This window comes from Sorex araneus, chromosome 4 (assembly GCF_027595985.1).
Source record: "Sorex araneus isolate mSorAra2 chromosome 4, mSorAra2.pri, whole genome shotgun sequence".
Classification (NCBI taxonomy): Eukaryota; Metazoa; Chordata; class Mammalia; order Eulipotyphla; family Soricidae; genus Sorex; species Sorex araneus.
The window spans coordinates 37092611-37117863 of NC_073305.1; the positions used below are offsets into that span (position 1 = coordinate 37092611).

The 25253-nt window shown below is 42.5% G+C and overlaps 1 protein-coding gene across 1 annotated transcript in view; it reads right to left on the reverse strand.

Moving 5' to 3' along the window:
- Window positions 1–25253, reverse strand: part of SCN10A (sodium voltage-gated channel alpha subunit 10) — a 126658-nt gene that overhangs the window by 94336 nt on the left and 7069 nt on the right. The window contains exons 4-11 of the mRNA XM_012934068.2: window positions 13179–13307; window positions 12484–12575; window positions 9873–10063; window positions 9428–9434; window positions 8820–8880; window positions 4910–5051; window positions 4585–4782; window positions 3770–3940 (exon numbers count right to left, since the gene is read on the reverse strand). Of these exons, the coding sequence (XP_012789522.2) occupies window positions 3770–3940; window positions 4585–4782; window positions 4910–5051; window positions 8820–8880; window positions 9428–9434; window positions 9873–10063; window positions 12484–12575; window positions 13179–13307 (991 nt within the window). The remainder of the gene's footprint in view (window positions 1–3769; window positions 3941–4584; window positions 4783–4909; window positions 5052–8819; window positions 8881–9427; window positions 9435–9872; window positions 10064–12483; window positions 12576–13178; window positions 13308–25253) is intronic.

Sequence of the window (25253 nt, forward strand, 5' to 3'; positions counted from 1 at the left end):
GCGGTGTGTCCATCTTCCCCAAGTCCAGGGTTGGGAGCTTCAGGCAATGGGCTCTTAGAGAGAGGACCTTGCTGACCTGCACCTCCGCCCAGCAGTAGGGATCCCCGATGACTTTCTTGGTCTCCTGACAAGACTCCATCATCTGTGGTTCCATCAGAAAATGAGACATCTCGGCCAGGGGGGCGGAAATGGAACACACTGCCATGGCTGGCTCGGCGTCTCCCAGGGGTAAGGCCTAGAAAAGACTGGATATTGCCCCAAAGCAACAGAAAAGAAGGCAACTGAATGTTTGTCCTGCAATCAAACCAGAAGCACAAAATGTTCTTCCATCCTTTTTCCCTCTCCCTGCCCTTATTCCAACCACCTTTCAGTAGCAAATTCAAAACACAGATCAAAGAAAGGGGCATTCTAGACATATACAAGTAGAGAACTGGGAGAAAATACTCTTAGGAGTATATTTGGGTCTAAAGAGATAGTACAGTAGGTAGAGTGCTTGCCTTGCACATGGCTGACCCAGGTTCATATGGTCCACACCCCAGATGGCCCCCGGAGCATTGTCAGGAATGATCCCTGAGCCCAGAGTCAGGTGTAAGCTCTGAGTATCACCACTGGGATCCCCTACCAAAAATTTTCTTGATTGAGCATGAGAAAGGGCCAGGAGAGGAGAAGGATACTGAGGTTCTTAAGATGAGAAAATAAGTGATGGTGGCATGCTAAAGGACAATTTCTTTTATACCTAGATTGGTCAGCTTTTTACTGACCCTTGTCACAGAGCTACACAGAGATATCTGGGCAGAGTTCCACATGCAATGGAGTAGCCTAAGAAGATACTATTCAAGGCATCAGCACTGAAAGATTCTTGTAAAGTAGTTGTTAAATGAATATGTGCAATTTCATGTCTGAAACTATGGCTCTATAGCGTATCAGACCTAATCTATAGAGTGTGGGAGCAGGTGTTGTGAAACGGGGAGAAAAGAGCTCTCCAATATAACCATCATCCCTTGAGGAAAAATTTGAATAGTCAACAATGGGGAGACTGAAGAGGGTTTTAGCCTAATTTCCTGGAAGAATAATTCCATTCCTCCAAATCAATAAGCATTTCCCATCAGAATCATCCTCTGAGGAAACTGTGGCTTACAGTTGCCAGAGAAAAGAAGCCAGTTCATAAGGCCAGAGTCCATTACAGTGTTGGCTGGACTAGTACTCTGGGCCAGCATGGGAATCTGACCATATAAAGTCTATCTTTAGGTGCTCAGAATTTTTAGAAAACCTAAACATGGACTTCCTACATAACTCTGCTCAAACTCTTGAAAATTTCCCTTTCTCTTAACATCTTTGCTACCGTGTCAGTTAGCATCCCCTTCATTTATCCTCTAGACTACTGTTTCTCAACCAGAAGCCATATGCTTCCCAAAGGCCCTCATGATATCCCAAGGGGCCCAAAGGTTAAAATTGCATAAATGGGGGCCATCAAATAATACTAGAGGAAAAACTGAGAGGCCATAGAGAAGAAAAAAAGGTCAAAATGGGCCATAGTTGAAAAGGGACCGAGAAACACTGCATTATTCCATAAAACAAAAATTCCCTTTCTTGATAAATTGTGGTTCAGTTCTGTTCAGCAGCTATCACTGCATTAAAGGACTTGATATACCTTCAACTCATACAAATTAATAAGTGCTCCCAATTTTTGAAACAAAAGATTAGGGTTGGTAAACCCTTTTTAATGAAAGATGACTAAGCCATTTTGTACCTGAGAACTTAGGAAGAAAAGCAATGAAGAAAATAATTTTAAAAATTGGTTCCATGGACAGGCAGTGCCTCCTTAGCCACCAACAAATATTCAAAAATTAACTTATTTAAGAACTGGTGGGCAAAGACATCACAATCTGAGGATTACATGTGGGATGCATCCACCTAGCAGGATAATTAACTTATTACAGGTTCTCTGAATACTCTTCCCTCTTAGCTCTACCAAATGCAACATGGAACTTCAATCTTAGGGCTACTGATCTGAAAGTGGTCTGTATGGCTTATTTGGCACATAAATGTCTCTGGCAAAAAGGCTTGGAACTGTGTTCTGGGATTGACTTCAATCAGTTGGCATTAGAGAACTTCCCTATATTTCTGATCGTTCTCCTTGTGCCTAGAAAACACTCGTCCCCTTTCTCTCCAAGCCCTTAATTACTGAAGAATTGACAACATGCCACTATTAATTCTAATCATTCCTTCACAAAGTCCTTATCCTACCCCCAGAGGATATTTCCTCTGTTCATAAAACATCATGCATGTATTTCTAACATATTCCTCAACATATGCTTTATATCTGCCTCCTCTGCCCAAATAGAAGTCCTTGGAAAGGGGCCATATTTCAGTCATCTCTTTATGTTAAACACCTAGAAGTATTGAGTTAACACGATCGAGTTCCAAGTTCCTTTTCACTTTCTCTTAAAAGTAAGTCCTGCCAGAAAGGCAAGTGCACATACACCAAATATCCAGGTGATACCTCATGAGAGGTAAGGGGCAAATGAAATGAGGGGTGTGTGTGTGTGTGTGTGTGTGTGTGGTAGGGAGGAATTAAAGCTCAATTGCTCAATTCAGGGTGTCATGTATATTTCTATGGGAGCTGTGATCAACCCTTTCAATGACTTAGGAAGTTCTGGCTAAATTCTTTTTGAAAACTTTTTGAACTGTGCCCTGTGCTGTCAGGTGCAATTAAAAAGAGGCAGAAGAAGAAAGGGAAGGTCCCAACTGCTGGTAAACAGTGAGGTGTGGGAACCACTGAAGTCACAGTACCTGTGAGCATGCCTGTGTATGCACACACGCATACACACACACACACACACACAAATATGCACACTTGTCTCTGGGGCTGTAGACTTGGTATCCTCCATAGTAGGACTTCAGGTGAACACACGAAAAGAGATCAAGGGAAAAGGTCAGAGACCCTCCTATACTATTAGTGTCCCCCAACTTGTTATCAGACCTGTGAGAGGGGTTTTATTGTGGGATATATCAACCTTTCGGAGGAGAGGGAGGTAGAATGAAACTTGGGGAGCATAGCGAATCTTGGAGTGGGCAGTAAAAGATCAAGACAGAGCACATATTTGCCACCATGTCAAAAAGATTCTGAAATCATTCCTAGGCTGTACTGTGTCACAGAGATGAGAGCAGAGCTATTCTGTGTCTGGGTCAACAAACTAGATACTGAGCTGCTGAGATGCAGCAGGACAGGTAAATAACTTCAGCACCAAGGACAGGGACCCACACTCTTCACACCCCTCCCACTCTGCCGAGGGCTCCTGAGTTGCTTACGTGCAATTCAGTTTCGGAAAAATAGCTATATGTCCGCAGCCACCTTGAGACCAACATGTCTTCTATGAGCTTAGACCCTTCCTACAAACCAGTGCGTCTGTCTACAATTCATGCTCCCATCTCGTTTCTCAATTCTGACACTTGGGAGTCTTTCTGGACTCCTCCATCCCCCAGATCCCACTGCCCCCGTCTTGCCAACCATACTTCCCCACTATCAGCATGAAATCTTTATAATAGCCCCTTTGGCCCCATCCATAATGTTCTTTAACTACTTTAAGTCCCCCTCCTGCCTTAGAGAGATGCGGGGACGGAGTCTGGGTGAGTCAGACATCCTCCTCATGTCTGTATTCCAGATAACTTTCTGCTAAACCCCATGCCACTTCCACCTCTTATCTATGGCAGCTGGACAATCTGTGGCAGATGGACAATCTTGAGAACAGAAACCTGAGCTCCTTACCATCCGGCGCTGGTTGTAAATCTCAGACTGTGGGGATTTGTTCTCCTCTATGGAGCCCTCTGACATCTTCTTTTTCATCCTCTGCCTCTGATCACTGAGATGTTTGAAAGCTGGAGGTGACCCACTGTAGGAGTGGAGAGATTCTATGTCCACGCCTAGTACTTCTAGGACCTGGAGAAAAAGAACGGCAGTTGTGGCCAACAGCACCTGGTGGGATCTGGCAGGAATGTGTCCCCACACATGGCTGTCACAGACAGTCAGGATGGTCAGGATTAGTATCAAGGTGTGGGGTTGAAGAATGGGAAAGTCAACTCTGGGTCGCCTCTCTCCCACCTGCCCCCCTGTGGGGGTCCTCCCAGCCTGCTTTTCCAGTTCATGCTTCATTGCCAACTGCTGGACTATTATCTGCTAATAGCGCACAGCTATAGTATCTACAGAAAAGTTCATTGGTCCCTCTGGCTGGGGCAAATGGGACACAGAACTCACTCTAAGACTAACTGCAGTACAAGTCAAGCTCCAGAGCTCCCCATGAGGGCAGGATAAAGGTCATCTCTAACTGGGACCACTCGTTTTGTTTTATTCTGCCCTACTCCATTCTACACCCCCTCACGATCTTTTCAAGAGCACCCGCACCTCCTGAGAATCACTTCCACAAGCTTCATTCAGGTTATTTTTGTTTTTAAAAAATATGACCTACTAGGAAGCTTAATAGGAAACTACAGTTCCTTAGAATAACAGACTTAGCCTAAGTGGCAGATCTAGACCCTGGCTCACAGCTGGCTATGGATGTCACAGGGCAGGCCGAACACACAGACCTCCTGTTCCTTTCGGAGCAGCTCAAGGGCCTCTTGGAACTTCTTCTCCTTTGCTTCAATTTCATCAATGGTCGCTTGGTTCTGTTCTTCATAGGCCATGGTAACCACAGCCAAGATTAGATTGACCAGGTAGAAAGATCCCAGGAAGATGACAAGCACAAAAAAAATCATATAGATTTTCCCAGAAGCCCTCAGGGTCTGTAGATTCAAGAAAAAGAATAAAAGAATGGACATGAGAACCAGGGGACCCTCATGCTGAGGGCTTCCCCAGGAAGCGGACTCTCTAGCATCCCCTCAAATCTGTGGGGGACAGGCAGACCCATACCTGCTGGTAGAGGCGTTCCCAGGAATCCTGTGTCATGAGGCGGAAGAGTGAGAGGAAGGCCCAGGAGAAGGAATCAAAGCTGGTGTAGTTATAATCCGGGTTGCCAGCAGTTTTAAGGCACAGAAAACCAGGAGGGCAGTGGCTGCAGCAAAAACAGAGAAGGTCACCCAGTTCTCAAACATTCTGGACTGTTTGAGGAACCGGTGAAGATTTGTCTGGTACCGTCAGGACTAAGGCAGCAGGAAGATCCTGGGATTTGGAGCCAGACACTGGAGTTCAAGGCATAGTCCTCATTTTTACAGCTGGATGGCTTTGGACACGTGATCTCTTTAGGTTTCACTTTTTTTTTTTAACCCATAAAATGGCGATGCTCATATTTTCACTTCAGAGTTTCAATGAGAGGGGAAAACGGAAGGCCAGATGACCTCTTAGACATGACCCTGCAAGGTGGCCAGCCCTTTGAAAGCTTACAGCAGGTGGGGAGAGCCAGTCTCAATAATGGAGACTTCAAAGGCAGACAGCTGGACCCACCTATAGAGTTGTCCTATTAAAGGACACACATCAGCCAAATTCTCTGGCCAATTAGATATAACAATGGAGACATCACTTTCTATGCACCGAGCACTTGCTGTGCACCTCTCTCCCTCCTAAGTGCTTCACAAATGCTCTAATTTAAATCCTCTCCAAGTTCCTTTTTTACAGCCCCAGAAGCTGGAGTTCAGAGAGAAGTCGGTTACTAAGCCACACAGATGCCAACATATTTATTTATGAGGAGGAGAAATACAATCATCAAGTAGCTTATGATGTAGGGACGCAGGCCAAGTCAAAAAGGACTGCCTGCAGTGTATGACTGAGGGGAGCAGACTTCTGTCATGAGGGGAAGGTTAGATGCTTTGAACTTAGAACATGGGAAGTGCCTTCATTCACCTTGGTGGCCTGACCTGTTTGAGGAACTAGTGAAGTTTTGTCTGGAACTTGAGTAATTCAAGATCTCTCCACCAGCCCTCACCTCTGGGCCTTCCCTATTCTAAATGTCCCAGCAAACACAAATGTTGGGATGCTACCACTAGTTGGTATCCCGTAAGTGTGAGGATAGTTATTTTCAATTCTTTGTCCAAGATCAGAGGTTAAGTAAATTTGAATTTTGTTTTTGGGGCTACACCTGGTGATGTTCAGGAACTTTCTCTTGGCTCTGCTCTCAATAAATACTCCTGGTGGTACTCAGGGGACCAGATGGGATGCCAGGGATTGAATCCAGTTTGCCTCATGCAAGGCTGTCCTATCTCTCTGTACCCAAGGTTAGGTATATTTCTATGTCTCCTGTAGAATCCTGCTCATAATCTCTGCACATGCTAAATAGCTACCTGTTCAATATAGCAGCAACTGACTTGGAGATTTAGATGAAACCATAGTGTAAAGCATCTGCGTACTCTTTGGCATAGTATCATATGTAAAGTGAAAAGGGAAATTTCCTTCCTTCCTTCCTTCCTTCCTTCCTTCCTTCCTTCCTTCCTTCCTTCCTTCCTTCCTTCCTTCCTTCCTTCCTTCCTTCCTTCCTTCCTTCCTTCCTCCCTTCCTTCCTTCTTCCTTTCTTTTTTCCTTCCTTCTTTCCCTCCTCCCTCCCTCCCTCCCTCCCTCCCTCCTTTTCTCCCTCCTTCCCTCCTCCTCCCCTTCCTTCCTCTCTTCCTCTCTTTCTTTCTTTTTCTTTCTTTCTTTCTTTCTTTCTTTCTTTCTTTCTTTCTTTCTTTCTTTCTTTCTTTCTTTCTTTCTTTCTTTCTTTCTTTCTTTCTTTCTTTCTTTCTTTCTTTCTTTCTTTCTTTCTTTCTTTCTTTCCTTTCTTCCTTCTTTCTTTCTTTCTTTCTTTCTTTCTTTCTTTCTTTCTTTCTTTCTTTCTTTCTTTCTTTCTTTCTTTTCAGAAATTGAAAAGATAACAAAAGGATAGACTGGACTTTTATATGCAAAAGAATGTTTGAAATCCTTCTGCATATGCCACCCAGCATACACCACTGGGTACATCAGTCCACCTCCTATACTTTTCAGAGCCACTGGTTAGGGCTCAGGCTTCCACCTCTCTGAGCTATAGCAGGGTCAGGTTTGGTGTTTGCAGTCCCTTAGAGCCATCCTGAGCTGGCCTCTCCTCACCAGCCCCATCTCATCCATGCCTGTCTCATCTGGCCCTTCCCCATGGGGATATGACCTGTCTGGGAGCTGAGGCAGAGACCACAAATGTGGCCCACAACTTGACCATGGACAGCCTGTGGACTGCACTGTAGCCAGTGACTAAGAAAAGGCACTGCCCAGACAGGAAAAGGACAAGTGGAGGAGGTGCCCTTGACTTAAACTGAAGATGATGGCAAAGACACGCTGACCTCAGAACGACCCCTTCCTATACCAAAGAACTTAATGCCAAGAGCATTTGTGGAGAAAGAGACCCGAGGAGCTGCAGAGGTCTTTTCTTGCTTGTCCTCTCCCCACGACTGCATCTGAGATGGCTTTTCTTTTTGCCTCCACATAGAACCTACCTGGTTCCATCGACTCAACAGAGGGGGCTGTGGATCTCATGGACTCTGACCTTCCAGGTCCCAGTCAAAGTGACACATGAGAACCCCTTTCCTGAGCTGTCCTTGGGATTTCTGCTCACTCCCTATGCCCATGGACAAGACAGCAAGTGGGCTGTGGGGACCCCCCCCACTCCCCACCCCTTTGCTTTTCTCTCTTGTTCCACCTTCCCACATGGTCTCTGCCTCTTCTCTCAGTCTGGTCCCCTCCTTGGTCTTCCCCAGTTCTCCTCCTCCCTTCTGCTCTCCTCCTTGGGCTTGCCCAGCTTGAGGGGCTTTTAGCACAGGGTCCACTTGCCATATGGTGCCTCTGCATGTGTGTGCTCAGAATCTGGCAACTGGCAGGCAGATTGTGGCTTGTGGGAACCTTGGTTTGGCTCATAATACTCGGACTTTGTTTCTGGAACTGATAGGCAAAATTTATAGCTGCAGGATTCCATGTTTAAAATCTCATCTTTGTTTCTATTAAAAAGAAAACGTCTTTAATTTCCCATCTCTCTTTTAAAAGGAAGAGCTGAAAGCAGTGCACCCAGCTGTCCATGTGGCCTCCAAAAGCTGGGACCCCTTTAGAGGAGATTCATAGATGCGGTTCTCCTTTTCCCACACCTCCCTCCTGTTGCACATTTGCCCTCTGAAGACACAAAATCTGGTGCATGTGCTTTGTCTTCTGTTCTGTGGAGACAATGAAACTCATGTGATAGAATTGTGATCACACATAGAACCTTTGACTCCAAAACCCAGTTACTAAAGTGTCTCATGATGTGAACTGGCCTGTGACTTGCTTTGACCAAGACAAACTATCAAGTGATGTTGTGTCATTTTTAAGTTTAGGCCTCAAGAGACCTTATGCAGTTTCACTTTTCCTCTCGGAACTCTGATTCAGCTGTGCGAACAAGCCTGGACTAGCCTACGAGACCCAAGTGAACAGAGGTAAGTCACTTCAGCGAGGGCCATCTTTGGTCAGATGTACAGAACCATAAGCTTAATAAATGACTGGTTTTATAAGTCATAAAACCTTGATAAAGTTATGTAAGAAAAACTATCTCAGGGCCCGGGGAGATACTACATCAGCTAGGTGCTTGCCTTGCATGTGGCTGACTCAGGTGTGATCCCTGGCATCTTATATGATTCCCCGAGTAAGCTCTGAGAGCAGAGCCTTGAGCACTGTCAAGTGTGCCCCCCAAAAAAGAGAAGTTAACTCATACACTCCCACCTTGTGAGTTCTGGGGTGAATGTGGCATTAAATTTTCCATCTTCCTCAGGGCCTGTGACTCAGTCTCTGTCCAAAACATGCTGATAACAGGGAGAAAAGTCTACTAGGCATTGGTGCTTTGTCACCACTGGGCACTTACCCTGCATCAGATCCATGGCCACAGAGTAAGGGATCATTGGTGCCGTTCTTCACGTAGAAAACTGCAAACGGGAGGATGAAATGAGACTCTTATCTGGCTCTGATTTCTCCAGCTCAAGACTTGCGTGGTGAAGGTAAACCATCCTTAGTCTTCTGAACAAGGCAAGTTCCCTCTAACTCATGCACCTCACGGGCACATGAAACCCCCTAGGAAGGAGAAGATTCCCATCTGGGAAGAGAAAATCTGAGCACTGACTTTAGCTCTGAGCCTAGGAAGTATGATTTGTCCCTGGAAGTGTGACTTATTTCCTTAGAAAAAGGAAGTTGGGCAACAGTTAATGGTAATCTCCAAAGCAAGTTGCAGGAGAAGCATTTCACAGAGGAGTGAACTCAAAATCTCTCTCTAGGTGTTAGAGAGATAGTACAGTGGGAAGGGCGCATGGCTTGCATGTGTCCAACTTGGATTCAATCTCCAGCATCTCATATGGTCCTCTGAGCACTGTCAGGAGTGATTCCTGAGTGCAGAGCCAGTAGTAACCCCTGAGTATTATAAGGTGTTACCCAAAAACTAAAAAAAAAAATATTAACACCACTGTATCACTGTATCACTGTCATCCTGTTGTTTATCAATTTACTCGAGCAGGCATCAGTAACGTCTCTGTTCCTCTCAGCCCTGAGATTTTAGCAGCTTCTCCATACTCGTCTTTCACAATGATTGCAGGCTTTTTCAGGGTCAGGGGAATGAGACTTATTGTTACTGTTTTTGGCATATCGAACATGCCATGGGTAGCTTGCCAGGCTCTGCCCTTTCGGGTGGGATACTCTTGGTAGCTTGCTGGCTCTCCGAGAGGTATGTGTGTGTGTATATATATACACATATATATATTTTTGTTACTGTCTATTCATATCTATCTGGGATATGAATACACCACAGGGAGCTTGCCAGCAAAATGACAACCACAACCAACAAACAAAAAACTCTACCTAGGTCTGCTGGGACTCCATGCTCCAAATTTCTATCGTGATTTTCTTTGGACCGGCAGTCGTCCCATGCTTGTGTTTCATAGGAGTAATTGTCCATGTCATTCAGAAGGCTGCAATTCTTGAGACATTTGTTTTTAAGGTTACCCTTAAAGAGCTGCAGACCCACCAGGGCAAACACGCTCAAGCAGAAGACAGTGAGGATGGTCACATCGGCCAGCTTCCTCACTGAGTGGATAAGGGCTCCCACGATGACCTTGAGCCCTGTGGGAAGAAGACAGGGGTGCTGCCCCCAGGGATGAGGCAACAACACACAGCACACTCCCATGCCCGCCCATCTTCACCCACACAGGTGGGAGCACTCCACACACTTCCAGGCAGGCCTAAACCTAGTCCTCACGAGAATGTTGGAATAGCCCTGAGGTGCAGAGAGACTCTTGCTCCCCTTGGAAAGATGAGGCAACTGAGACCCAAGCAAAGCATTTTTTTAATCCTCTGAAGAGTAATAAATCCCTGAAAGCAACAGCTCGATTGAAATATTATCGAATCCCCATTATGTTCCGGGCATTGTGCTGGCTGCAAGACAGTGACTCAAGTCCAGCTATTTCTCTTGTCTTGTATTACTTATGACTTTGGTGCCCAAGGCCCCCCACTACTGTTCTTATGTCACTTATTCTCCACCCCATCCCTCCTTGCCTTCTCCACCCTCCCCACGCCCACGAGGTAGCCTCAGCTCTGTGGTCGGAATCTACATGTGGATTTGCACTGACAACTGGTTTCTTCGCAGATCACAGATGACTGGAATCATCTGGCACTTGTCCTTCTCCCTTTAATTTTTTTCACTTGTCATGACATCCTCTAGTTCCATCTAAGTTGTAGCAAAAGGCAAAATTTCATCTTTTCTCTCCTTATTTTTTAATGGTAGACAGGATTAAACCTGGGGCCTCAGATAGACATGATAAGTGTTCAACCACTGAGGCAAATCCCTGACTCCGTAATTTTTTTACATTGAGTAGTAGTGCATTGTGTGCATGTATACCACAATTCTTTGCCTACTCATCTGTTACTGGGTATTTGGGTTGTTGTCCTGCAATGAACATAGACATACAAATCCTTTTGAATCAGTATCTGTCTTTCTGCACTCACCTCAGTTTGAGGAGGCAACTTGAAACTGCGAACACATGAACCTCTGAGTGTGTTGTGTGTTTGTGTGTGTATGTGTGTGTGTATTAGAGAGAGGGATAAATAGAAACAGAGACAGAGACTGAGAGATGAATGGAGCATTAGAGAGCTCACTAGAGACACCCAGAGGGTCACTCAGAGAAAAAGAGAAGCTGAGGAAGAGTGATCTCAGATACCAATGCAGCTCACAACCCAGACGGGGGCCTGGAGGAGGGCTGACTTGTTACTCTGGCAAAAAATATCACCTTCGAGAGAGCACTTTTCCAGGTAGGAGAGAGAGAGCTCAGATCAGGGACACAGTCTTGCCTTGTCATTTTGCTGAACAAATAGGCAATTGAACACTGCACATGTGGGCCCCTGGGTGGAAAACTCAGTGACAATGAAGGCAGGTGACAAAAGTATTTGGTTATGGAGGGAAAATTCCATAGTATTATCACACAGATACTCACAGGAGCAGCTGATACCAAAACCTGGGGGTGAGATGGGTGTGGAGTGTGTTCAGGGAGTTATATCAGCGAGTTTCCTTGAGGAGGTCACATATTGGTAGGGCCTGAGGCATGACTATGTGATGGGCAAAGAGAGGAGGAAGATCTCTCCTTAGAGAAGCAGCAGTGAGGTCAATGGCAGGGACATGAGCAAGAGCATTGTATGTGGAAGAGTCTAGAACATGATATGAAGTGGGTAGAGGAGAAGCATAAGACATGAAACTGTCTGGTGTAGGCAGATCAGGTGCTGTCAATAGGACTCAGGTGCATCCTGGCTGTGATCAGCTAAGAGAGACGCAATGTGACCGGACTGACTCCCTGTCACAATGAAGTTATTCAAGTGAAAATATGTGCAGTGGCAACTGACCAACACTCCCCTTTCCCCTGACGTGTCAGATAGAATGTGAGAAGGGCTTCCCTCTGCCTGAATGCTGCTTCTTTTTAAATAAGGGAATGGATTTCCTGGGTCTGGGAGAGGAGATAATCTATCAGGTCATAGTGGGGATAGCAAGTTTTCTCTTGGTGGGAACCTGTATGTCTCGCCACCCCCACCCCAACCCAATGGGCACGGCAGAGTTCATAGGGCTACTGGTGACATGGATCATGGAAGCCCGGTAGAGGCGGTCTGATGGACTGCCTTCTCCCTTCCTCCCCACTTGCAACCTTGCACGTTCAGTTTATAGTATGAATGTGAATCCCACCAGAGGCTTGCCTGAACTTCCCAGCAAGAACAGAGAGCAGTGACTTTGTCATTTATGAACGGTGAGACCAGGACGTATATGGCCAGAGAGTTAACCCAGGAATCAGGACATCAGGGCTCCAGGCCTCACTCTGCTTCTTGCGAGTGACGACATCTTGTGTTTATGTTGCTTATTCCTGGGGTGCCAGTTTCTATGCCTTTCAATGAGGACAAGAATCCCCGGAACCTTATGGGGCTCTTATGCAAAGCAAACAAAGGTATTAGGCTGTGGAAACCCTGATATTCCAAGAACAAGTGTGCCAGCGAAAGCAGCTCACCTGGTATCACAGACACGGTCTTTAAAGCTCTAAGAACTCTGAAGGTCCTCAGGCCTGACACCCCGCGGAGATCGATGGCTTCACCGACGTATCTGTCAGACCAGAACTCAGTCAGCATCCCTGTAGGCAGAGGGACCTGGCGATGCAGGCAGCTTAAATAAACAAAATCTGAAATCCCGGGGCAGGAGCGGGGAGGGCATAGGACTGGCCCAGGTCTGACACTAATCCAGAGGTAGGTCCCCCTATGTACAGACTAACACCCTAATCTGATCACCACACTCATTCAGAAGCCTTTGAGAAGCTCCCTGAGAAGTGTGTGACCTGAGTTGCCAGGAGCTCCAGCTAGGAACAGATAATCCAGCTGGTGGGGTGACCCGGCAGTCCCCTCAGACATCGGTCCCTCAGGGCCAGCACTTCCTGTTGGGTAGATTCAAGCTCTGGGTAGATTCAAGGTACTTGTCAGCAGGAACTCCAAGTGTCTGTTTTCTCCCTGGGGTGGTAGGGCTGATGCTGGAGAGTGATTCCCAAACCACACCCCACAGCAAGGAGGCCCAAGACCTTGTAGCTCCGAGTGAGGAAGCCAGACCAAGTTGGGAAAGTGGCCAAGTGGGAGCCTGGACACACTTGCCACCTCCCTCCTACCCTCCCCCCTCACACACAGACTCACAGGATGGGCTGAATGGAGGAATACTCACGCCAGTGTGATGACGCTGAAATCCAGCCAGTTCCAAGGGTCTCGGAGGTAAGTGAACTTATTTAGGCAAAACCCTCTTGCCAGTATCTTTATCAAGGCTTCAAAGGTATAAATGCCAGTGAAGACATACCTGGGAGGGAAGGTGGCAAAGGAGTCTTGGGGGTGCTGTGGAGAGAGCTTGGAAGGGGAACTGTTGGAACAGTTCCAGGGCCCCCAGGCAGCTCCCTGCACTGGCTGGGGAGGATAATCAGGGGAGGAATAGAAACGAGGGGGCAGCCTGAGGAGCTGAGAGAAGGCACAGAAGGAGTGAGGTGTGGAGGGATCGTGCGGCTGTGACTCTGAAGGGAAGCAGAGGGCAATGCAGTAGACAAAGCATCTCAAGCCGAGTGAGACTCCACGGGTTTCACACGTTCCCCCAGCTCCCTGTCCTGAGGGAGCCTGGGTGGACCCTCTCCCCAGCTGTTCATAGCTGGAGTGTGGGAGAGGGTAGAGATGTTGCTACCCCTCTCCTCTCCAACCTTCTTGCTCTTCTTTTTCATACCAGGTCCATCTGCCGGTGTTCCTGCTCTCCGAGATTCCAGCTCAGAGCCATAGAAGGTGACCATCAACTAGGTCTGCCTTCCAGGGAAGAAAAAAATCATCCAAAGGGCTAGAGAGATAGTATGGGGGATGGGACAGGAAATGCTCCCCTTGTCATGTGGCCCACACTGGCTCCATTCGTGTACCACATGTTTCTCCATGTACTACCCAGAGTAGCACAAAGCACAGAGCCAGGAGTAGCCCCCCAACACCGCCATGTGTGATCCATCCCCTCTATCCAGAGAAAGAGAGAGAGACAGACAGACAGACAGCCAGAGACAAACAAAAACAAAAACAGAGAGAGAACCAGAGAGCACATTTTATCAAGAGTATGGTTCCTGCTACAGAAAGTCAACCAAGACAGCCAGGTAGTTGTAGGTGTAGCATTGAAGAATCAATGGAGCTGAAGTTACAGGCAGCATAATATTTTTTGGAAGGGTCACCTGCAGCAGTGGTTCCCAAACTTGAACAAGCATCTGAAGCACCAGAAAGGCTTGCTTAAGAAAATATTTCTGGGCTCTCCTAGTTTCTGATTCAGTAAGTCTGAGGGTAGACTCTGCATTTCTGAGTGTGTTGTTGCTTGTTTGGGGGCCACACCCAGCTGTGCTCAGGGCTTACTCCTGGCTCTGTGCATAGGGGATCATTGCTGGCAGGGTTCAGGGGGCCATATGTGGTGCAGGAAACGGAAATGGGTCAGCTACATGCAAGGCAAGTGCCCTACTGTACTATCTCTCCAGCCCCAACTCTGCATTTCTAACAAGTTCTGAGATGATGTTTATGTTGTTGGCTTGAATACCCTTGGAGTTGACTGATCCAGAGGATTTGGGTGCATACAGAAATCACATCTAATTTTGGACACATTGAAAACAATTTAAATTAAAGAAAAGCATCGGAGATGAGAAGACACAAAATACTGTCTTCAAAAAACGTTCTTTGTGCTGTTGTGGCTTAAGCATGGTGGTGCTGAAGGCAAATACTGCCTAGGGTCAAACCCAGGGTTTCCCGTATGCAAGGCATATGCTCTACCACTTGAGCTGTTATCCCCGATTCTGATGTGTCCAAATTTGGGAAAAAACAATTTCTAATCTAGAACGTTTTCTCTGCTTAAATTGTTAAAATGAAGGTAGAATGAAGATAAATGTAGATATGCAAAATCTCAGTAAAGTCACTCCCCACTTCATATTTTTTTAAAAAAAGAAAGCCACTAGGGATGGTTTTCTACTAAATTAAGAAAGTAACCAGGAAAAAGGAAGATACGGTATCTGGGAAGAAACAAATGAGACCGAGAAGAATCTGGAAAAGGGAATGTCTCCAGAAAAGCACCGTGTGTCTGGCATAGAAAACTTCCAGATCCAACTGAGGTGGTAGATGGGGAACTTCCGGAGTGATTTTCTCCCCAAGAAATATTTCAAGCTTTTAATACAACCTGATGTATTTAAATGAACAGAAGCAATAATTAGAACCCTGGAGAAGAGTTTGGGAACTTAATAGTTATTAATATATAAACAACTAAGTGAATGAAGAAATATAATTCTTCCTCCTTCCTAACTCCAGAGAACACAAACACATGGTCCAAATGGAAATGGGGCGGAGTCCCTGGCAGAGCTGTGACTCGTGTTTGCTCAACAGTGCTCAGAGACTCGGATGCAGTGAGACAGTGCACATCACGCTGATTAGTAACTTGAAATCATGGCACAACTATTAAAGGAAGATGAGGGGGAAAGGAAATAAGTGTAAATTAATGACTTCATTTCTTTTTCCCTTTATAAGTGGAAACCTACAGATAATATCTAAAAAAAAACTAAAAAAAGTGGCATGAATATATCATTAGATGCAGGGAGATAGCAGAAGAAAGAGATTTAGAAAAAATAACAACATGACACTGAAGAATGCTTGCCTCTGGAAATCTGGGATCAGAGGGAAATGAAAATTATAAAATGTCTGTTTTTTGCTCAAATCTTTATCAAGCTCTGTGACCTTTTAAACCAAGATGCCATGTACCTGCAAGTAAAAATTAAAAAGTGATAAGTAGTAATGTCATTTTTCAATATCTGGGAGTGGAGACAAAGTATTTGAGATCACTCCTGAGGAAATCTGTATCTGACTGAATAGGTGCTTGAGTTGCCAATGTCCATATCTTGTTCCTTCCCCTACTTCTTCTGTTTTCCGAATCAGAACATCTTAACTCCGAATTATAGGCTGCTGGGAAGCTATGACGGATACTTCTGGTGTTTCAGATCAAATACAAGCCCAGAAATTATGAAGAGATTTTTTTTCCCTGAGGCCATCCCCAGATCTTTGTCATCATCTCAAACAGAAATTTTCTACTCACTTAACAGCCATTTCCAATTCTTCCCTGGCCTGCTTTCTAATAGCTCCAATTTTACTTTCTGTTCCATTGGATTTGCTTGTTCTAGATACTGCGTATAAGTGGAATCATTCAATATTTGTCTTTTTAAGCGGGTAGGACATTTGCCTTGCACGCGGCCAACCAGGGTTCGATTCCTCCATCCCTCTCAGAGAGTCCGGCAAGCTACCGAGAGTATCCTGCCCGCACAGCAGAGCCTGGCAAGCCACCCATGGCATACTCAATATGCCAAAAACAGTAACAACAGTCTCACAAGAGACATTACTGGTACCCACTCAAGCAAATCAATGAACAATGGAATGACAGTGCTACAGTGCTATTTTACCTACCTAGTATATTGTTTTAAAGACTTATTCATATTATAGTATGTATCAGAACTCATTCAGTTCTTTTCCTTTTTTTTCAGTTCTTTTTGTTCTTCTTTTCTTTATGACTTGAGGGATCAAACCCTGGGTCTTACAGATGCGAGGCAATTGCCCTACCATTTAGCTAAGAAGCTTATTCATTCTCTCTCTCTTCTCTCTCTCCCTCTCTTTTTTTGGGGGGATGTCACACCTGGCAATGCTCAGAGGTAACTCCTGGCTCTGCACTCAGGAATTACTCTTGACAGTGCTGGGGACCATATGGAATGCAGGGGGTGCAACTTGGGTCAGCCGTGTTCAAGGCAAACACCCTACCTGCTGTACTATAGCTCTGTTCCCAAAGATCATTCTCTTTTAAGGCTGAATTATATACCACTTTGGGGAATGAGAGCTAGAATAGGAGGTAAGGCAATTTACAGACCCCGGTACTGCATAGGGTCCCTCAGCACCACCAGTGGTCATATCTGAGCATGAAACCAATAACAATCTCTGAGCATCATGTGATGTGACCCAACCCTCTCCCTCATGAAGAACAATATGCCACTGTGAACCAATAGGTCCCATTTTGCTTATTCATTCATTTGTCAATGGACATTGAATTGTTTCTATCTTTTGGTTGCCGTGAATAATATTACTGCAAACATGTGTATAAAAACTACAACTCTTTTCAAGACTATTTCATAATTTACAAAGTAATCTTTAACTAAACCTGAAACCTCCTTTTTCAAAATTAGCATTACGATAAACAGGGCAAAAATTATTGAGTACTTTGCTCTCATAAATATGGGAGTGCATACATTGAACACTGGCTTATTCATAACTTTATTAGTCTATAAAATAAAATGTCTGTTTACATACTTATCATTGATTCTAAAAGCCAGTCACATTATAAGAAAATCAATAGTCCCTATGAAAGAATTCTACCAATTGTTTCCTGTTTTCTTTCTGACTACAATATTTGTCATAGATTTTGAAGCTGGGTTCATCTTACCACCAAGAGTTAAATGTATTTATTGCTTTTACCTCAGAAGCAAATGGCTCTATAAAATCATAATTTTTTTCACTTTTAATATTAAGTTTTTGACAATTTTGTACTGAAAAGTCATACCCTATCAGTCAGTTTGCATGAAGGTGAAGTTAATAAGTTTTACTGGAAAATAATATGGAAAGTTTTATGGTTTTATACCGTTACTTGATAAAAATGTTAGATAGTGAACTGAATACTAGGAAAAAGGATCACTAATCAAATAAAATTTCATTATTTTTCATTGCCATGTTTTTTATTTTCTCTTTTGTTGTATTTTCTTTTTTAAAAAGCTTTTTTTTACTTTCTTTTCCCCCTCTTTGTGAGATTTTACACATCCATTTCCCTCTTGCCTTACCACATAAATAGTGAAGCTTTATATTTATGACAGAGGCCACTCACTACCTGTTTTAAAACATTATTTTATATTGTAGAATTCATCTTTATATTTTTATATTATTATTTTCTGCAAATAACTTTTGAAATGATTTTTGATAGCACAGCGGGTAGGACGTTTGCCTTGCACATGGTCGACCAGGGTTCGATTCCTCTGTCCCTCTTGGAGAGCCTGGCAAGCTACTGAGAATATCCCGCCTGCATGGCAGAACTTGGCAAGCTCCCTGTGACGTATTCGATATGCCAAAAACAGTAACAACAAGTCTCACCATGAAGACGTTACTGGTGCCCGCTCGAGCAAATCGATGAACAATGGGACGACAGAACATTTAAATTTTAATATTATGCCATAAAAAGTCACAATGATAAAGGAAGTTTAACAAACATAAACATGACTTACCAGTCAACAAGAAAATATATTGAGGTTGGAATGATAGCACAGGGGGTAGGGCGTTTGCCTTGCACGCTGCCAACCTGGGTTCAATTCCCAGTATCCCATATGGTCCCCTGAGCACCACCAGAAGTAATTTCTGAGTGCATGAGCCAGGAGTAACCCCTGTGCAAAGCCAGATGTTACCCCAAAAGCAATATATATGTATGTATATATATATATACACACATATATATATTCAGTCAAGATAAACTACACATCATTAACTCCATGTTAACCAGTATAAATGAATTCATTCTTTGGAACACACTGATTCAAAAAATGTAAAAGTCAGACATTCTTTGAAGATAATAATTAATCTGACATTTCAGAGTTGTAAATTATCTATGCGTAAAATTGTTGCATTACTTTTTTCTTAGGAATCTGTCAAGTGATTTAGAGGCCACAGAGTGCCTTGCTAATGATCAACAGAGAACCTTATATCACTTATTGAGATACATTTCAGGGGAAGAAGAGAGCTGAATTGCTCCTTAAAACATAACAAAAAGACACTGAAGTTCCCAGGGGCAATACAGAAGGAAGACAGCGGCAGAGAAATGGAAAGCAACCTAAAAGGACACTTTGTGAAAGAAGATTATAAGTCCGTCTCCCTTGCTGAGATACATCAAATTAAATATTTGCCAACTGACTCTAGCAGGGTCAAACTGGGACTATGAAAATTGATCAACCAATCTCTTGAATTAACCTACTAAATTTATAGAGAAAAAACTATATAGAAATGTTAATAACTATGTAAATTTTGATAAAAACAAATACCCATTTATAATAAAACTCAAATGAGAAGTATTCCATATCCTGGGTAATTATGAGTACATTATAGTCATCATGATGGCAGTGAAGTATTAGAAGCATACTCTTTAAATTAAGAGCGAAAGAGAGATGATCACAATTATAGCTTTGTTTCAGCATTCTGCTAAAGATCCTGGAGGACTCAATAATACAGAAAAAATAAACAAGCCATATAACAAACATAAAGGAAATACAAATTCATTGTTACTTGCAGATGATATAATTGTTTATAGGAAAATCCAAAAGAAGCTACAGAAATGTAACTTGGAAAGGTGTTCAGCAAGGGTTCTGGGTGCAAAACCAACCATAGAAATTAATATCAGTACAGTATTTTAGCAAATAAATTTACAGTATTTAGTTAGAGTTATTAGAAAGAACACCCAGGGTTAGAAAGATCATACAGAGAGTAGGGCACTTGCCTCGAATGTGGCCCACTTGGGTTCTATCCCTGGAATCCCAGATGGCCTCCCAAGTCTTGCCAGGATTAACCCTAAGCTCTACTGAATGTGGCCCCCAAATCAAACACACACACACATACACACACAAAAAAGAAAGAAAGAAAGAAAAATCAATCATAATGATTAGAATAGACATTATAAAACCATATGGTAGACTGTAAAAAGGGGTCTATATATGAATTGAGAGACATACCACACAGGTGTTGGGAAGGCTTTATATTATAGTGGTGATTCTTGTAATAACTAAATTCAATGCATTTATACTCAAGGTTTCAACAAAGTTATAAGGGGAAAAAAGTTTGGATACCTCACTCTTACAAAAAAAATTAGTATATAAAATAAATTAACTATGGAAAAGTTAAGAAACAAAAAAGTTGTTTGAAAAAGACAAATACTGGAGAGACACTTTTATTAGCTCAGTGACTCTTGCAAAGCGTTTAGATCATTATGGAGTTGACAGACAAACTGGCAAACCTGGAGTTGCATAACAAACAGATTTCTGAGAGAAACAGACTTCAGTATACAGAAGAGAGCAGATGACAGAATGGTAATTTAGTAGAAGGAATCATTTTGGAAATGGTGATTTATTTAAAAAAAAAATGCTGCCAGGAGGGTTTGGGCACTTTGGTGGGGGTGGGTGCAGTAATCTTGTAAATAGACACCACAAACTTGAACAGTCATGTAAGAACCTAAACTATGATCAATTAATACAAATAAATAGCACTGCACTGTAGCACCCTTGTCCCGTTGTTCATTGATTTGCTCTAGTGGGCATCAGTAACGTCTCCATTGTGAGACTTGTTACTGTTTTTGGCATATCGAATATGCCATAAGTAGCTTGCCAGGTTCTGCCATGTGGGCGGGATACTCTCTGAGAGGGATGGAGCAATCAAATCCGGGTCAACCATGTGCAAGGCAAACACCCAACCTGCTGTGCTGTGCTCCAGTCCACAATGGAGACGTTACTGGTGCCTGCTTGAGCAAATCGATAACAACAGGACGACAGTGCTACGACTTGTCACTTGTCATCCTGTTGCTCATCGATTTGCTCATTTACTGTTTTTGGCATATTGAATATGCCACAGATAGCCTGCCAGGCTCTGCCATGTAGGCGAGATACGACAATACAAATAAATACATAAATAAAATTGGCATTGAAATAATCTGCGTGGGACAATATCAGAAACCTCTATCATACCATGCATCTAGACATAAAAGTCTGGGAGGATAAAATATCTGAACACAGAATGAAAAAATTATTTCCTTTAGAAGAAAATGCAGTGAAATATCTTTTTCTGAAAGGGAGGGGTGGTCAGAGAGCTGGGGGACCACTCCCTGGGATTCCGGGTTGCTTGGACTGGACAGTTGGAGCCAGTGATGCAGAGCTGTTTGAGCCTTGCAGGGCCAGAGGCCACCAGAGCGACCCTGGCAGTGCGTGGGAACCACCAGACCTGCACCGAGCAATGCTTGAGGGGGCCGTACTGTGCCAGAGACGGAACTGGAAATCAGGCTGCATCGCTTACAAGGCAAGAGTCATTGACCCTGATCTACCTCCTCAGCCACGCCCCACGCCCCTCACCCTGCATCCCGCCACTACCCTGGCAAATATCTTTGTAGCTTGATCATGTCCTCAACTATACTCCATAGGTTCTGATTAAAGTTTTTGTTTGCTTTTTAAACAAACAGAGCGGTGGGTGGGAGGAGGCAGGGCAGCAATACTACAGTGAGTAAGGTGCCTGCCTCGCACATGACCGCCCTTGTTCAACCCCGGCACTCCATACGGTCCCCTGGACGACACTGGGAGTAGTGCCTGAGCACAGAACCTGCAGTATAGTCAGGTGTGGCCCCCTACCCCTGAATAATGTGTTTTCTAGCTTTATTTTAAGGGTAAAAATCAACTCATTCATTTTGCTTGGATTGAACCCATGGCCTTTTACATGGGAAGCATATATTATGCCACTAAATTATATCCCTAGAAGAATTAACTTTAGTTTAGAGTTGGTTTTTTTTTTTAAATGAGTTCTTTAAGAGACATTTTTTAGGTTGCCTAATAGAAAAACTTCTCTTCCCCCCTTCCAGATTGTTATTTTTTCCCCCTAATTTTATTTGGTGTGATGAAACAGTGTTTTCTTCCTATTATTAATTTTTGGAACTATTGAGATTTTTTTTGTAGTGGTTTAATAGTCGGTCAATTTGTATAAGTGTTTTATTTATTTATTTTTATTTTTGTTTATTTTTACTTTTCTAATTGAATCACTGTGGGACAAACCCTTGCAAAGCTGTTCGTGATTAGATTTCAGTCACACAGTATTTCAACACCCATCCCTTCACCAATGTACATTTCCCAGCCCCAGTGTCCCCAGTTTCCTTCCCATTATCCCCATCCTCATCAGGTGTGAGTGTTTTAAAGGCAACACATTATGTGTTTTCAAGGGAACAGAGTTTAGTAGTTGTCAGTGAGATGTGGCTTATCAATATCACTCAGGTCATCTATCTTTTTATACATTTTAATGCATTATAAGCCAAAATGAAACATTCATATCCCTAAAATACTCCAATTTATCATATATTCTAATCATTTCATTTGTAACAAAACTATATAATAATGGCTATTAATTTTTGTTTTCATTACAAAGTGTTATTTTATCCTGCTTAATAATGTTTTTCCTAAGTTTTACTTTTTTCCTGGATTACATTTATATTTTGCCTAAAAGTAGGCCAGATAATATAAAGTTTTTGTTGTGAATTTATGAGTTTACCATTAAAAGAGGGTGGAGAGTTAGACAGATAGATGAGTAGAGGAATCGATAGTAAGTAGTAAGACAAAGTGAATATAGGGAATGGTCCTTATTTTAAAGCTCCTAGAAATAGAAAGACAAGCTAAGGCCTCATCCACTATATGGCCATGATATTCATACACTGATAATCCAGGTTGTGACTGTGTGGTCTTTTTTTTTTTGCTTTTTGGGTCACACCTGGCAATGCACAGAGGTTACTCCTGGCTCTGCACTCAGGAATCACCCTTGGCGGTGCTCAGGGGACCATATGGGATGCTGGGAATCGAACCCGGGTCGACCGCGTGCAAGGCAAACGCCCTACCCGCTGTGCTATTGCTCCAGCCCCAACTGTGTGGTCTAAACTACGTATATGAATACGATGAAAGTTAAAGTTTGTAAAATAATGTTGTGTAAATTCAGACACTCAAGCTTATAACTACCCATGCCACTAGACAATGCTGTGTCCTGCGAGGCACTAAATACAAAAAAGAACAAAATTATTTTATTTGTACCTTGAACTCTATGGAAGCTCATACGTGAGTCTAAAGCAAATCAAAGATAAGTTTTATCTTCTCCAAAAACATTAAAAAATAAATTTCACTTTTTCTGATATGAAGATCATGGCATCTGCTTCATTTTCTAGGTGCTTTTGTATATGACCATTCTTTAATATTGAACTTTCTGTATCACTTTTAGTAATATATTACACAGAGTTGGCTATTATTTTATAATGTAAAAATGTTTAAATAGGTCAGTCAAATTCATTTATATTTGTTGATATGACAGATTGATTTGGTCTTGTTTGCTTATATAATTTTATGATGTATCAAATACTTAAAAAACATTTTATTTTGAATTTTAAAATCTTATGCATTTCTTAATCTTCATTCCATTTGACTTAAATTCAAAATAGTTGTTCCAAAGATGTTAACTGAACTCAGAAAAAATAAAATAAAATAACTGATGAAAGTTAAAGCTTTAACATATACCAAAAGTGTAGAGTATGAAACAGAAGTCACAGAATTGAAGAATGCAATATCTCTACTTATGTATATTATCTGTATTTAAATTTGCTTTTATAAATGTATTTACCTAGAAAGCTATCCCCTTTACCCAATCTCAAATTTAGATGGCAAACCTTGATTAAAGTTATATTTATAATTTCTGCATTTTCTATAAATACTGTTTTACCTGTATTTTATTATTTTGTATATTTGTCACTTCTTATTCTCTTGCATATATTTATACAGATTTACCTACTTATTTCCACCAAATAATTGGCTTTTTAATATTAAAAATAATCTGGCATATTTGATATGCTTTATTTTAACACAATTATGAATTTAGAAGTGTTTTATATCTAGTGGTTGGCCTGATTTTATGTTTAGTATACTGCTTTAAATGTATAAATTTCTCGTTATAATTAAAGCAATGTGATACAATGCCCTTACTGCACTCTTGAAACAAAATCTCTTGTATTTTGGTAATTCTCTTTCCATTCCCCATAGATTTCATCTGTCTTTTGATTGCAATTAATAATATATTTTTGGGCTTCCTTTGTGTTGTTAAGTATAATTATTTCCAGTCCTTGATTTATCCACTTTAGAGAATACTCAATTCTTTGTTATTACAAAAGCAGTAATAAGTGAACATACTCAGCTCCCACATTCTTCCTCTGCTTTCTCCTAATTTTTGTTCATTGTAGCATGTCAACAGTCTTTGGGTCACTAGAATTTTTTTTTATTAGTGAATCACTGTGAGGTACAGTTACAGACTTACAAACTTTTCATGCTTTCGTTTCAGTCACTAGGATTTTTTTTTCTTTTTTTAAATTTTTAAAATTATTAATTTTATTGAATCACCATGTGGAAAGTCACAAAGTTCTCAGGCTTATGTCTCACGTTATACAATGCTCAAACACCCATCCCTTCACCAGTGCCCATATTCCACCACCAAAACCCCCAGTATACCTCCCACCCCCCACCCCCTCACCCCCGCCTGTGTAACTGATAAACTTCACCCCATTTTCTCTTTACCTTGATTACATTCCATATTTCAACACAAAACTCACTATTGTTGTTGTAGTTCCCCCCCCCCAAAAAAAAACCCAGCTCTGCTGACAAGGAAGCATTTGATAATTAGTTTTCCATTGCTGAGAATGAAGAGATAGGAAGTTGTGCGGTTGCGAGTCACTAGGATTTTTTGAGGAAAAAATGCCCTGATCCTCCTTTTTATCCCTCTCTGCAGCCACTGAAGTTTAACAGGCTCAGATCTGCTGAGTCATCCCTGGTCCTCCACCCACTTTGGTGTTCTGAAATTGTTTTGACATCTTTTGTCCTCTGCGCTTTCCTTTCTCCCTCTTTGTTCTTATGTATTTATACTGTTCTTATTTCCGTGCTGTCATTTTATTGGCATGATATCTTCCATTTTTAACCAGGATCCCCAAATAACTGTTACCTTTGAGAGAAAACGTTTTTACTTTAAAATTTTTTTTAAAAAAAAGAATAAAATTGCACATACTCATGACCTCATCCATCTTAGAGATATATTATTTGTTTCTTTGGAAGGTTTCTGTCTTTTGTCTTTTACAAAAAATTTGGATCTTAATTAACCTAGAAGTGATTCTTAGGTGTGATGGAAAGTTGAATGTTCAATGCTATTTTTTTTCTACTGGGGATACTAATACTTTAGCATTATTTATTAAAGATGTTCTTTCCCCACTATTCCACAGTTCCAACTTTGTCACCAATTCACTGAGCATTGGTTTGTGGTTTGTTTACAGGCTGACTCTTCCATTCCCCTGATCTGTTCTAATCCTACCCATTAGCCCACTGTTTCCATTATTAAAACTTGAGAGTGTGGGCTGGAGCAA